The 14,630-nt window shown below is 39.7% G+C and overlaps 1 protein-coding gene across 1 annotated transcript in view; it reads left to right on the top strand.

The window, feature by feature from the left end:
• mdkb (midkine b) overlaps nucleotides 1-9,875 on the top strand; it is a 15,429-nt gene extending 5,554 nt beyond the window's left edge. The window contains exons 2-5 of the mRNA XM_079501179.1: nucleotides 1,342-1,427; nucleotides 3,598-3,768; nucleotides 6,072-6,230; nucleotides 8,782-9,875. Of these exons, the coding sequence (XP_079357305.1) occupies nucleotides 1,343-1,427; nucleotides 3,598-3,768; nucleotides 6,072-6,230; nucleotides 8,782-8,804 (438 nt within the window). The 5' untranslated portion in view covers nucleotide 1,342 and the 3' untranslated portion in view covers nucleotides 8,805-9,875. The remainder of the gene's footprint in view (nucleotides 1-1,341; nucleotides 1,428-3,597; nucleotides 3,769-6,071; nucleotides 6,231-8,781) is intronic.
• The last annotated feature ends 4,755 nt before the right edge of the window (nucleotides 9,876-14,630 follow it).

Below are 14,630 nucleotides of genomic sequence, written 5' to 3'. Positions count from 1 at the left end.
ATGTACTTAGTTACTTTCCACCTCTGAAGAAAAGACAGCAGAATAGGAGGCTTTAACCACTTGAATCATCGCATTAATTCCAAGGGAGGAAGATTCGCCGAAAATAGCTACAAGCTCACAAAGCGACGTGTTGCACCTCGTTGTGAGCTTAATATAGATTGGACATTTTAGCTTGTATATCGGCTATTTACGGTGAAGAGATTCGGTGTAGAGTGAAATACTAGAGGACCTGGTGTAGAGCCCTGGGAATTCCAGTCAGTATATGGTTTTAAGTGGCTAAATTAAACAGAACAGCCGGCGCACTGATCATCCCAGCTGTGTCAGTTGTGTATTGACAAGTTTTTTTTTTTAGTGTGGTTGGCCACAGAGCAACCACACTATTGTTATTGTCAGTTTAGTGTGTGTTTCTAGAGTAAATTCTGACGTCTGTGTGGTTTTCTGTTATGTCGTCATGCTAATGCCATAATAATCTATGGGGTTTGTGGAGTTTTCTATTATCCCATTATCATGACGTATGACATATGATATCAGCACATTTACTTATATAATGTGGTAAAATGTATTACAAGAGGCAACCACACTTGCAATTGCTAATTGCATCATTCTAGTTATTATTTTTTTACTACTGTATTTCTCCTCACTGTACTGTTATAGTACTCTTTTCTGTTGCAATTACAACATTTTCTTATAGGAATCAATAGTTTTTGTTTTGTATGTATGTAGTAGGGGAACTGTACTGTAGAAAGCTGTACACACTGTGTGTCATGTCATGTGACCATACATTTAGTAAGCACAAACATTTCTAACTGCCTGTGAAGCTTGGAATAGGTAAACATAGGTAAAGTGGAAAGCATTCTACACAAAACGAAACTAACAAAACAGCTTGTCAAAGTACATTTTCTACAGGTATAATGAATGACTGTTCTGTCAAAGAAACATTTGCCATGTCTAAAAATATAAATCATACATGTTGGTGATATCTATGCCATGTGAATCATTTACCGTAGTTTACATTTACTGTAAGTATTATACTATTATACCCGTCTAAAATGGTGGCTGTGGTACAAGTGGACCAAAATGCTGCAGGGTAAATTCCGCCAATGTTTCAATTAACCACTATTCATGTTTTACAGGAATTAGTCAGTATTATTAAACAAGACTGTGCCAAATGATTTACAAATATTTTCTCAAAAATAAGGATAATGGATGCTAGAAACTATATGTTCTGGCATTACAACATGGTTAGGTGAATTAATACACTATAATAATCATTGGTCATGTGTTGGTGGTGGGTGGCTGTATTCACTTGCTCTTACTGTATACTTTGTATTCCGTGTCCAGGATGAGAGGCCTGTTGTCAGTCAGTCTGCTGCTGCTGGCTCTGCTACTAGCCACCGCTGCTGGGAAACACAGACACCATCGCAAAGGTGAGAAGTCTGACAATGAAACAGAGAAGGTTACCCCATTTTGACCTGAGATCAGATTCTAAAAATGTCTTCTACATCCTGACAGTTTTCTGAAAAAGCTATGTTTCTATGTCAGTGGTTCTTCGATTTTTCAAAAATAGCAGACCTACAAGCTCGTAGCGCGCCACTCGGTGGCGCGCTATGAGCTTGTAGATCTGCTATTTTTCAATAGCTAAAGCATAAAATAATGCTTACACCAAAAGCAAAAGGGGTTCCCGCCTAAAATGGGTTAAAGACTGATTTAGTTTGTTGCACGCCAAAAAGTGCAGATCTACAAGCTCACAGCACTTTATGAGCTTGTAGATGTTTTGTTTTTTTGTTGTTTTTTTGCACGATGCACAACCCAAGTATAGAGCGAGCTGTCCCCGAAGTCCCGCCCCCTTTCATGGCGACGGCGACAGGCCCGGAAGAGAATTTCCCATTCATTTTTCCCATAGACGTTTCAAAAAGTATTTACGTTAAAGACATGTAACCCTCGGACAAAGACAACTTTTGTTTTGGGCCGATCAAATAATAATAATATAATATTATAATAAATAATAATTAGAAAGAAGAAAAACAACTGCCTGCCCTTTTTTTATTCTTTCTAATTATTTGACGGGCCAAAATGTTTATTGTCATAATTTGTCACAACAAGAGTTGGCTTTGTTCGAGGCTTAAAAGGTCTTTAAATAAATACTTTTTGAAATGTCTATTGAATGGGGAACTCTCTTCCGGGCCTGTCGTCGGTTTCTCGGCCCCATCCAAGATGGCCGCAGCACCAGGAGGGGGTGGGCGGAGGTGAGTGGGTGGGGTCGACATATGCCCTCACTGGGCTGCGTTCCCCATATTCAAGGCACCTGTCTTGTGTCTGTGTTTAATGGCCGCTCCAATGCATTTCCAATGGAAGCCCATATGGTTTGACCAAACATTTTGCTTGATGGGGGGGAGGGGGGGGCAGAACACATCCATCAAAGCTGTGTTCAGACACAAGGCTTGAATGCAGCCCAGTAACCTCCTGGTGCTGTGGCCATCTTGGATCCTAAACACAATATAAACAATGGGAGAGGGGTGGGGCCGAGAAAGGCCCTTAGCAAGCAAGGCATATCATATCACCTCTGATTGCTCCACTCAGTCCACTGGAGAAGCCCAGAGCCATATAATAGAAGAGTTGCGTTATTGAGGGGGCACAGAACAGCCCAGTCACGTGATCCCGGAAGCGCTCGGGCGCACAGCTGCGCTCTCATGGAGAGCCTGATTAGGGACCCCAGGCTGTCCCTAATCAGGCTCTCCGTCTTTTTAGCAAATCTAGAACTTCCTGTTTGAGAGCTAGCAAATTTAAGACATCCGGTTGCTTTCAGAATAAAAGCGTCGTAAATTAAATAATTATTACATTACATTATTATTATTACATTACAGTTATGGTGAAGACACACATTATGTTTCTGTGTAAAAATAAGTAATTAAATAACGTAAAAAAGTTGTAAACTGTATGCCTTTTTCTTTCCATTAAAAGGTATTTAAATTTGCTAGCTCTCAAACAGGAAGTTCTAGATTTGCCAAAAAGACGGAGCCATGTGGATCCATGCAGTCTGTCAACATCCGGCGCACAAACTGTCCCTAATCGGCGTCCCCAGTAGCGCTAGATGCCGCCATTACGCAGGCCCCATGAAGTCAACGGAGTTTGCAGAACTCTGTCTTTTCTAAGGCTCTGGAGAAGCCCAGTGGCCAACTGTAGAAGACTGTGGTTGTATACTGTGCAGCTCCCAGTGGTCAATAGAAGAGTGTTGTTATGCTGGACTACCATGAGTGGCCAGCAAAAGAGTGTGATTGTATTGGGCAGAATCCAGGTGTGTAGAAGTGTGAAGCAAGGCAATTATCTTTTGACAAACTATATCACAGAGTTTGCAAGATAACTTGGCAGATCTACAAGCTCATAACGCATCAGGATGTGATGCCTTTGAGAGTTTGTAGATCTGCTATTTTTGAAGATTTTGAAAACTTTTACAACTTGAATGTATCATTTGAAACATTTTGAAGATCTTTGCCTAACATGCCCAAAATAGGCATGATAGGGTTAATGTGGTTAAATGTCTGAGCTGTAAACTGAAGGAGCTTTGTGTGCTGTCTGTCTGTCTGTCTGTCTGTGCAGGACATAACAAACATGACAAGGCAGCTGGACTGGAGTGCTCCACGGACACAGAGTACGGGAAATGTGTTCCTGAGTCTGAGGACTGTGGGCCGGGCTTGAGGGAAGCCACCTGTGAGGACCGCATCGAAAAGATCCACTGTTCCATTCCCTGCAACTGGAAGAAAGACATCTGTAAGACAAAGATTTATAGCTTTCTTAATCCAAGATTATCCCACCATCATTTATAATGTTTTATAATCACAAGTGGCCCAAGGCTGCTAATGCCGCCTGACAGTGTGTCGCGGGTTCGACTCCCGATCCCGACGACCTTTGCTGCATGTCACTCCCCATCTCTCTCTCTCCCCATTTCCTGTCAGACTATAATCTCTATCAATAAAGGCAGAAAAAGCCAGAAAAATATTGTATAAAAAAAAAAGATTTGTCAAGTACCACTATCCTCTGAGAGGCAATAAGCCTATCTCACAGAATTTCCCCGCCCCCCTTAATACGCCCCCTTTTGGGGTTAGTGGTGATAGCGTGACGTCACTCCATAGACGCTACATGTTAACAGGGGTAATTTAAGAAGTCTACAACTTTTGTTTTCTCAAGGTAAGGTTTGTTCTATCTGTTCGAGCTGATTTACCATCTTGTTTGCTTCATAATAATATTGGTCTGTCACATTTTTACATTAGAAAATGTACTTAGATTCTCCAGAGAAAAAAACGTGTAAATGCTAATGTTAAAGTCACCACTATTTACCGGAAGTGGGCGTGAAAAACGGGCTGTGAGAGGCCTATTGCAGCAGCTCGAACTATAGCCTTGAAATGACGTCTCATGTTTTAGTTCTAGTTTTTAGAAAAATCTCACCAATCACCTGAGGGTTCATCATAAAGTATGGCCGTTAACCCATTTAGGCCTGACGTCGAAATTTTAAAAAAAATCTTCTAAATCCTCCAGTTTTCTGAAATAAATATTTTCAATTTTTTTCAAAAATAGCAGACCTACAAGCTCGTAGCGCGCCACTCGGTGGCGCGCTATGAGCTTGTAGATCTGCTATTTTTCAATAGCTAAATTATAACATAATGTTTAAAACACCAAAAGGGGTTCCCGCCCCCAAAATGGGTTATGAGATTTATATAAACCATTCAAATGTATCCTAAAACGGCAGCCAATGCAATGATTTTAAAATTGGTGTAATGTGAGCTCTCCTTGCTGGTACTGGCCAGTGAAGTGCTCGAGCAGCTGAATTTGTACTGTAACTGACCTATAGTTTGTTTTTTTGCAAGACCAGACATAAGAGCATTACAGTAATCCAGCCTGCATGTCATAAAAGCATGCATTAGTCTCTTAGTGTTGGCTTTAGAAAGAAACAGCCTTATTTGATTAGTATTCTTAAGATGATAAAATGCAGTGATATGCACCATAGTCTACTGTCTGAATGGATGTTGTCAATGTGTCTAATGTGATATTAGACACATATTAGATATATCAGTCTTGTATGCCATTGTTCATTTTTAGTACAATTATGTAGTACAACTGTGTAGTTTGCTTCAACTACATCTCGGTATCAGATGCCAAAAATAGTCTTTATATGAACATCATACTTAACTTGACAATAAATAATAATTAAATAAATAAAAAGTGTTACATTTTGTTTTTTTGGATTGAGGATTATTATTGTGTGATTGCTAAGGCAAGCACATTAATGTTATTATATCATTATTATTACACTAGTATTACTTATTATTTTATATTTGTTCCTTTAAAAGCACAGTGAAGAACGACGTGAAAGTGCACGTAATTGTGCACGCTTTAATGATTATACAAACCAACCAACAACCACTATGGAGAGATAGTGTATACCGAATTGTGTGATGTATGTATAAAATGTGTACGCGTAATGTACAGAAATGTGTTTTGACAAAATCGGCCTCATGGTGGTATAACCGGCCATTGTGGAAAGAGATTGCATAGGGGCGACTCACACCTTCGCATCTAGCATACAACATTGATGCATGCTAGATGTATGCAAAGGGTTTGTTTACATCTTGCCCCAATGCATTTCCAATGGAAGTCACATGGTTTGACACAACATTTGTGTTGTACGGCTTTCGGCTGTGTTTTTCGACTGCCCCCCAACCCCTCATACAACACAAATGTTGTGTCAAACCATGTGACTCCCATTGGAAATGCATTGTGAGCTTGCATCAGTCAATAAGTCTCATACAACAAGCATACATCAATCTGTTGCGAAGGTGTGAGTCAGGCCATAGAGAGAGACATACAGTAGGTCCTGAAAACTCACACTACACCACTTAGTCTGTGTTGTATACAGTTGTTAATGTATTATGTATTGTTGCATTGCATTGTTGTGCATTGTGCACGCTTTAATGATTATACAAACCAACAACCAACCAACAGCACCAAACATGACATGTAGACTGTAGACAGTATACACCACTTAACAATTGCACGTGTTGTTGTTTTTTCATCAGCTGACTGCAAGTATAAGTTTGGTGAATGGGGACCGTGTGACCCAGAGACACTCACTAAGAGTCGATCTGGGACTTTCAAGAAGGCGTTCTTCAATGCACAGTGTCAGGACACAGTCAAGGTCTCCAAACCCTGTGCTACGAAACCCAAGAAGACAAAAGGTAAAATCAGACATGACAGACAGGCTTCCCAAGGTCATGAAATTCCTGGAAATATTTTGAAATGAGAAAAAACATTTTTCAGTCCTTGGAATTTATCAAGGGTCCTGGAAAAATAATTGTTTTTGGCTATAGGTTTTGTTAATAAAAATGTTTTTCAAAACATATATAACATTACACGAAACAAATGGGCAGCGTGATTGTAGCCTAATGTGTACCAGTATGTGACAAAAAATAACAGATCTACAAGCTCACAACGTGCTGCAGCGTGATCCTATACCCTAGGAGAGATTGTGTAGCAAAACATTTGCCACAATTTTTTGAGTGGTGCAACCACTCCAAGGAACAGCAATGTCCGTGTTAACCTACCTATGTGTTCATGTGTCCGTTCACCTACCTATGTGATTATGAGCACTAGTACCAATGAGTACCAAAAGTGGCGCTGTTGTGCCAGAAACAGAGAGAGAGAGATAGTGCTGCACTGTTGCCTGCTAATGAGAGAGAGAGAGAGAGAGGGGGGGGGGGGGGGTATATATGAAAAATCTAACCGATCTGTGTTTAACACATGACTATAGAGATAGTGTATACCAATTTGGATAAAATCTGTGCGACTAATATGAAGTAATGTGTTTTGCAAAAATCGGCTGATTTGAAAATGTTTAAGTGGCATTTCTTCCTCTGCCTAGTGGGAATGTGCGTGCATAATTGCACGGAAATCACACGCTGTGTTAAGATTCGAGGCATTTTGTTCAAAAGAGACCAATCCTGCAAACTTTGGAAGGCAATCTTAGCCAATGGGGATGGAATATGGGGAAGCGGACAGATTCGTATTGATCACATGACTATGGAGAGATAGTGTATACCGAATTGTGTGATGTATGGATAAAATGTGTACGCGTAATGTGTACAGAAATGTGTTTTGACAAAATCGGCCTCATGGTGACGCTATAGATTGATTGATTGTTTATTTATTTTCGTGTCCTGCACACAATGTGCCCAACCCTCATGGGTTTATAAGACACCATTTCACTATTGCATTTACAGCATGTTTACATTACATAATTCATGCATTTACAGCATGTTTACATTACATAATTCATTATATTACAACTCAGATTTATACAGAGTAGCCTACTCTGTCTTCTTTCCCAAGCTTGACAAATAAAATCTGCCACAACAAAAGTCCCTTTGGCAAAACATATCTCCATTTTTACATAGTCATTTAAATCTAGGTAATCCCCACAGATATAAGACATCTTATTAACCAAAATATCCCTTAAGCCGTCATATTTAGAGCAGTAAAACTATAACCGGCCATTGTGGAAAATTTGGGGCAGAGGTTCGTCGTTGGCATCCAGGGAGTGTGTGTGGTGTGTGCACAGTTTGGCATCGGCCGGACCAACGGTGTCGGAGATTAGCTGTACACACACAAAAACACACACAAAGACAGTTAAGACACACACGGACGGAGTGCATACAGTACCATACTCTCTCCCCATGCCTTCGGTCTGGTGGTGGAGACAATTATAGCATTCTATATTCTATGCTTTATTGTTGCTACACTCACTGCCTGTCTTTCGGCATTGCACATACTGTAGGAGTAAGAGACTTGTTATTGTGCTGAATGATTGTTAGGCCTGGAAATTGGGTTAAATATTCTAGAAAGGTTTTGGAAATTCATTGGTAAAAATATGTGGTAACCCTGGACGCAACTTCAAATATAAAGGATCATGTTATTTACCAAGCTACAAGGTGTGCTCTAAATCAGAGGTTCCCAACCACTGGGACTAGTACCACTGGTGGTACTAGTACCTTGAAAAAGGAGAAAAAAGACAAAAGTGGAATGAGAAATGTATAGTTCTTCTGACCAAGAAATTGATTGAAATAGGCTATCCAGCTGTGCTGAAATGGGTATGACAGCACACCTAGCCGTTAATAGAAGGTTTTCCCTCAAGCATTTAGAGTCTAAATGCTTGAGGGAAAACCCACTTTGTGCTTGGGTTGTCTTAATCATTAAACCTTTGGGGTGCACGATTAAACACAGTCAGGAATCCATGAATAGCTCTACACTCTGATAGTTTATATGATTCATTGCTATAGCTAATAGTATGGACAAATTAATAAGCACATGCATCCCAGCTGAGCTGTATAACTTCCAGAGGAGCCTACTTTAACTTTGAGCCAAGAACAGACTGAAGCTTTATCTGATCAATTAATGTATCACATCATGTAATGACAGTGAACACATCAGCATCTCTTTAAAGTTCAGGCTGTGAATATAGGAGGCAAGAACACATTTCTGATTCAAGTTGAGAACTGATTTTACAAAAACAAAAAAACATGGCGCATGTAATTATACTTCAAAACATTGCCAACATTTTCAAACAATTTCTACAGCATATCTACCACCTCACAAACCGATGCGATGCAATGCAATGCAATGTGTTTTGCATATTGAATTAATATTTTCAAGTATTTTGAATAGGGTTTAAGTGGTTATAGTAGGCCTACCTGCTTTCTAACAATAACCCTTGAAACGACTGTCTTTGTCCAGTTCCACAAGAGAAGACACAGTAGAGGAGGAGGAGGGAGATGACAGAAGAGGACAGGTTTCTCCTCAGCACAACAATTGCCTTCCCGCCCAGAAACAACAAAATCATAATTTTTTTGTTCTTGCCTTTTTTTTGCCCTTTGTATTTTTCATCTTTTCGGTTCTGATGTTTCCTTTTCTTTTTTGAGTTACTGTAATTCTGTGAAGTTGTTTTCCAAGTATTTTTTTCCAACTAGATAATGATGGTTAACTCTGTGCTACGGTACATATCAATAGTTTTTAATTTTTAATGGAAAGTTCAGGAGTTCATCTTTAGCTATATATTTGTTTGTTGTAGCCGCTCTTGTCTGTAGAGCCTCTGTGCACCAGGGCCCAGTTGCATAATCTTTACCTTAAATTAACCAATTAGAACAGACTACAGGATCAGCTAAAGGATCATGCAATGATATTTCTAGCTTTAAATACTACATTTCTTTCATTTACATTTCAGGGCCTAGTTTTCATTTTTAAATCTAAATTGTTGCACCAATGAAAGAAATTGACACCCGTTGCACAATATAGGCCTAAGCAATTTATATGGTAGCTGCCAGCTTTATTAGGTTATTTTTGCTTAAATTACGATCATGAAGAGTAGTATTGTTTTTTTTAGTTTTTTCCACATTTCAATCTATGTCTGACTAAAGTGACCAAAACTGGAATATGATGGTGTTGCTCGTCGAAAGTAACGTATTGTCAAATTAATGCGATGCATAGGGTCTTGTTTGGTTTAGGTGAACGACACCATTGTGTGAAGAAGTAAGATTAATTTACTTCACGTGTAGTACGTCGTACTACAGAGTATATATTAGGCTTTATAAATTATACTTTTTCTTTTTTATGCAACTGGCCCCAGCATGTCTGCTCTGTCCTACTCTTACAACCAGATTTTTAAATATGTATACAGTACATGGGACAGTAGATGAGTCTGTAATAGTGAAATCATTAATTAAATCTATTTTTGAACTATATAGATTTTGTCATTGTAAAATGAGGCTTGTATAAATAAAAATAAATGTACTGGTATAAAATAAATACTGTTTGTCTGTCTGTCTCTCCTACACTGTCTGGCCCTGAGTCCCTCTGTTTTCCTACTTTCTGTCTCTCCCATGCATGCGCGGTCTCCTTCTGCTTTCCTACTGTCTGTCTCCCACTCTGCTTCTCTCTGCAGCTTTCCTACCATCACTCTCCTACACTCTCTTCTTCTTAGTTTTTTTACAGGTCATCTCCCTTAGAGCCTAGACTGTCTCCCTATCAGCTTTCCAACGATCTGTCTCATACACTCTCTCCCTCTCAGCTTTCCGATCATCTCTCTCCTTTACACTGTCTCCCTCTTATTAGTTAGGGAAGATTAGCTTAAGTTGAGGCAAATCTGGGGAAAAAATGCTTACCACTAGCTTTCTTCACAGATGTGTTCATAAAGGTGTCTACTATCACAGAAAAAAATGTTCCAAGCCATCTCCCTTGGGAAACGTTGTGGGAGCCAATCAAAGTCGGGGTACACGGAGACATTATGAGCTTCTGAGGTGTGTAAATAGGTTTTTTTTGGGGTGCTGAATCTGTTCCAGCCATTACCTTTCAGTAAAAATGATTTCCTGGCCATAAAATTGGCTGCTTTTGTATGTCCCAAACATGCGTAATAACTAATATGTCACCTTTGTCACCAAGCTTCCATCCATTATCCAGTATGAATGGAAGCTGCCAATCTCTGGTCTGGATATAAGCTCGGAGAGAGTGCTGTGCTGCTGCTCCTGTTGTTGGGGGCAGTTTTTCAGTTTTTTTATTTATTTTTAATAATTTTTATCCCACAATTTTGTAACCCATTTTTCACCCCCGTGTCAATTATCTAATGTGATCCTGGGCTCTACATACCCTCCGCCAACCTAGTCCCCATATATGGGGGACATGGGGAGAGCAACGGACTTGAACTCATGCTTTGTGTCCAAGTTGCTCCTTTACACCTGACAGGGGGGAGTTTCCCTGGTTGGACATAGCACGTGGAAGGAACACGTAATTCCAACCAGTTCCTTTCCCCTCCATCAGGCGCCCCGGCTGGCCAGGGGGAGGCAGTTTAGAGACCAGGATTACTGCATGTTTTTTGTGAGGGTAGAACATGCAAACTCCACACAGAAAGGCCCTTTCGCCAACCCCGCCTCGGGTATGGGCACTGATGACGCGGAGGAGGAAACACGCCGCCAGCACCCACAGCGTCCCGAGCGGGAATCGAACCCAGTTTCAGTTTTTTTCAGTTTTTCAGTTTTGATACTCCCAGTAGCCGCCTGCTTGCTGAAGAAGACAACTTTTGTGCGATTTCCCATGGAACATGAACTTGAATAGTTCACAGCTGGCTGTGATGATGTCCTCCTTGTTGGCTTGGATGTCCAAAACTTCCATAGCCCTCTCCACTTCAGTCTTGCAGAACTACTACCGCTACTGGGAGTATCAAACCAGAAAAACTGTCCCCAACAGACCAGAGATTGGCCATAATCTCCATCCATAATGTACTGGAGTATGGATGGAAGCTTGGTGACAAAGGCTATGAGTCTGTACCGTCAATGAACAGACCCCATCACACCAGACTATCTTCTGAAGTTAGTCAGTTGCAACTATGAGGGGGAGTGTACACACTGCATTTTAATGTACAGTGCATTTCTGCTTGTGGTAACTGCCATGGCAAATTTTGCAAGAACAACAAGATGACAAGAGCAGTGAGGGAGATGCCAGGGAGTTGGAAGAGTAGAGATAGTTGTATTCATATTTGTAATTATTGTTTACAAAAGCATACTTACATTTTAGCACCTTAGTTTTGTATTATGTGTTGATCTTTTATATTGTGATATCATAGAGCCATGAAATTCGGCACATTAATTTCCCCCTTATTTTACCGTTAATTGTTTTAAAGGTGTGACAATGAAGACTTTCTGATTCTGAATAGAATAAATCAGTTAAATCCATTAAAGATTGTCCATCTACCGGTACTTCTGTTTCAACAGTTAGTTTCAATTAAGATGCATTTGTGATATATTAATAAAATGCTTTTTATATTTTAATATGCCCCCCACACCAACACACACACACAAGAAAACACCATAGACATCCATTGATATATGCATAAAATGGATTATTAGTTATTACACTAGTATGTCTGGGACATACAAAAGCAGGCATGGCCAATTTTATGGCCAGAAGTCATTTTTAATGAAAATGAATGGTTGGAACGGATTCAGCACCCCAAATAAAACCCTATTTACACACCTCACAAGCTGATATTGGCCAATTTTAAAATGTCCTGCTGTTAGCCTAAGCCCTCCGTATACTCCCATAAAGTTTCCCAAGGGAGTTGGCTTGGAACAATTTTTTCTGTGATAGTAGACACCTTTATGAACACATCTGTGAAGAAAGCTAGTGGTAAGCATTTTTTTCCCCAGATTTTTCACAACTTAAGCTAATTTTCCCTTATTATATCTTTCATAGGCCTACTGTGTGTCTACTCAACAGTCTCCCTTTCAGTTTCTCAACAGTCTTTCTCAGTGAAGAATCAATAAAAAGTGTACAAGTTGTAAGATTATTTCTACCACCAGGTTTATCGTTTGATCTTTGCAGTTCTGCCCCACCAAAACAAACATTAGCATCGTCATCCGCCCCAGGATTTATTTACACAAGTAAATTCGAATAGGCTAATAAGCATGGGACTAGAGATGAAGCTGGAAATACTTTTCTCAGTTTCAAAGTAGTGCTCTTATAAGACAGACTAGACTGGGATATCTTCTTTGCTTCAATGATCTTAACCTGAGATAAAAATAAATGTTCCTTGAAAGAAGTTTATAAATAAAACAAATATATTATTACAATTTACAGTTAGAATTTATGCATTTAGCAGATGCTTTTCATTCCAGACCAGCCTATCTCACAGAATTTCCCCGCCCCCCTAAATACGCCCCCTTTCGGGGTTAGTGGTGATAGCGTGACGTCACTCCATAGACACTACATGTTAACCGAGGTAATTTAAGAAGTCTACAACTTTTGTTTTCTCAAGGTAAGGTTTGTTCTATCTGTTCGACCTGATTTACCATCTTGTTTGCTTCATAATAATATTGGTCTGTCACATTTTTACATTAGAAAATGTACTTAGATTCTCCAGAGAAAGAAACGTGTAAATGCTCATGTTAAAGACACCACTATTTACCGGAAGTGGGCGTGGAAAGCGGGCTGTGAGATAGGCCAAAGAGGGGCAAGATTGGACTATGGTAAACAGAATGAACTCTCAGCTCTACTCAACCAACAATGGTGTAAGTAAGTAGTCAAGTGCAGATAGATAATTGGTTAAAGATGCCTACTGTACTCATGTACTGGGAAAGATAAGGTCCCCATGTTTCCCCGATCTATGTGTCGAATTAAGTGTTCCCGAGCAAGACACTGCCCTGCAGTGCATCCTTTTTTTTTCAACAATATATTTATTTTCCTTTTTACACACAAATGACAATACACATATACAAAAAACAACAATGAACAGTACAAGACAATTACTGATATAAAGAAAGCAAAACAACAATAACCAAAAACAACAAAACAAAACAAAAAACAACAACAACAACAACAGCACTACTCCTCTTCAGCTCCATCCATTAGATGTGACAAATTATTGTTCTTTATGTATCTCATAAAACGGCCCCACACCTCCTGAAACATTTCTTGTTTGTCCTTAAGAATGTATGCAATCTTTTCCAAAGGTAGACATAAAGACAATTCTCTGAACCACTGTGTAATACTTGGTTTGTCCGGCCTCTTCCAGGTCAATGCTATCACTCTCTTAGCTTGTAAAAGACATATATCTATAAACATTTGTTCATTACGCTTTATCTTGTGTCCCTCCGGATATAGACCGAGCAGGAAGAACTTTGGTTCTGGTACAATATTTATTGACAAAATCTTCTGTATTTCCTGCCCGACCTTCCCCCAAAACTCAATCAATTTTGGACAGGACCATAGACAGTGGAACAATGTGCCTCTATCTTCACCGCATCTGGTGCATACATCTGGAATATTACAATTATACTTATTAAGTTTAACTGGTGTAATGTACACTCTCATAAGCCAATTGTATTGTAGAAGTTTTAGACGAGTATTCCCAGTCTGGGATTGAGCTTGTGCACAAGCCGTACTCCATTGTTCCACTGTTAAATCCTCCTGAATATCTGTTCTCCAGGCATTAAGCCTATCTTCCGAGGATTCCGGAGAAAAGTCAACCAATAGGGCGTAGAAATCTGATATTAACCCCCTTCCGAATGGGTCATTAACCAAAGCTTTCTCCAGCACAGACATGGATGGGGCCAGCATGGATTGCCCCAGATTAGTTCTAATAAAGTCCCTCAGTTGCAGATATTTAAAGAAGTGTTTGCGAGGGATATCATATTTAATGACCAGTTCCTCAAACGAGAGCATACTCCCCCGACCCCTCTCAAATACATCCCTTAATTGACCTATTCCCCTATCAGCCCACAATTTAAACCCCCCATCAGCTCTACCTGGCACAAATTGATTATTACCCCATATTGGGCTGAAGCGAGAGAGACGTGGATGTTCTCCCAAAAATATATTAACCTCATGCCAGACTTTAATCATTGTTTTAACTATAGGATTGCTTGTAATCTGCAGTGCATCCTAATGATTGATTGATTGATTGAAAATTTTATTAACAGTTTGCAGAATTACAGTACATTTCAAGCACAAACTCAATACAAAGGCTGTTAACTGTGAGTGGACGACCCAATTAAGCATTACACTTGTTTACAACAGGGTCCACCATGTTCAATTCA

The sequence above is a fragment of the Electrona antarctica genome, assembly GCF_951216825.1.
Source record: "Electrona antarctica genome assembly, chromosome: 5".
Taxonomy (NCBI): domain Eukaryota; kingdom Metazoa; phylum Chordata; class Actinopteri; order Myctophiformes; family Myctophidae; genus Electrona; species Electrona antarctica.
This window is presented reverse-complemented; position numbering and strand designations above follow the sequence as displayed.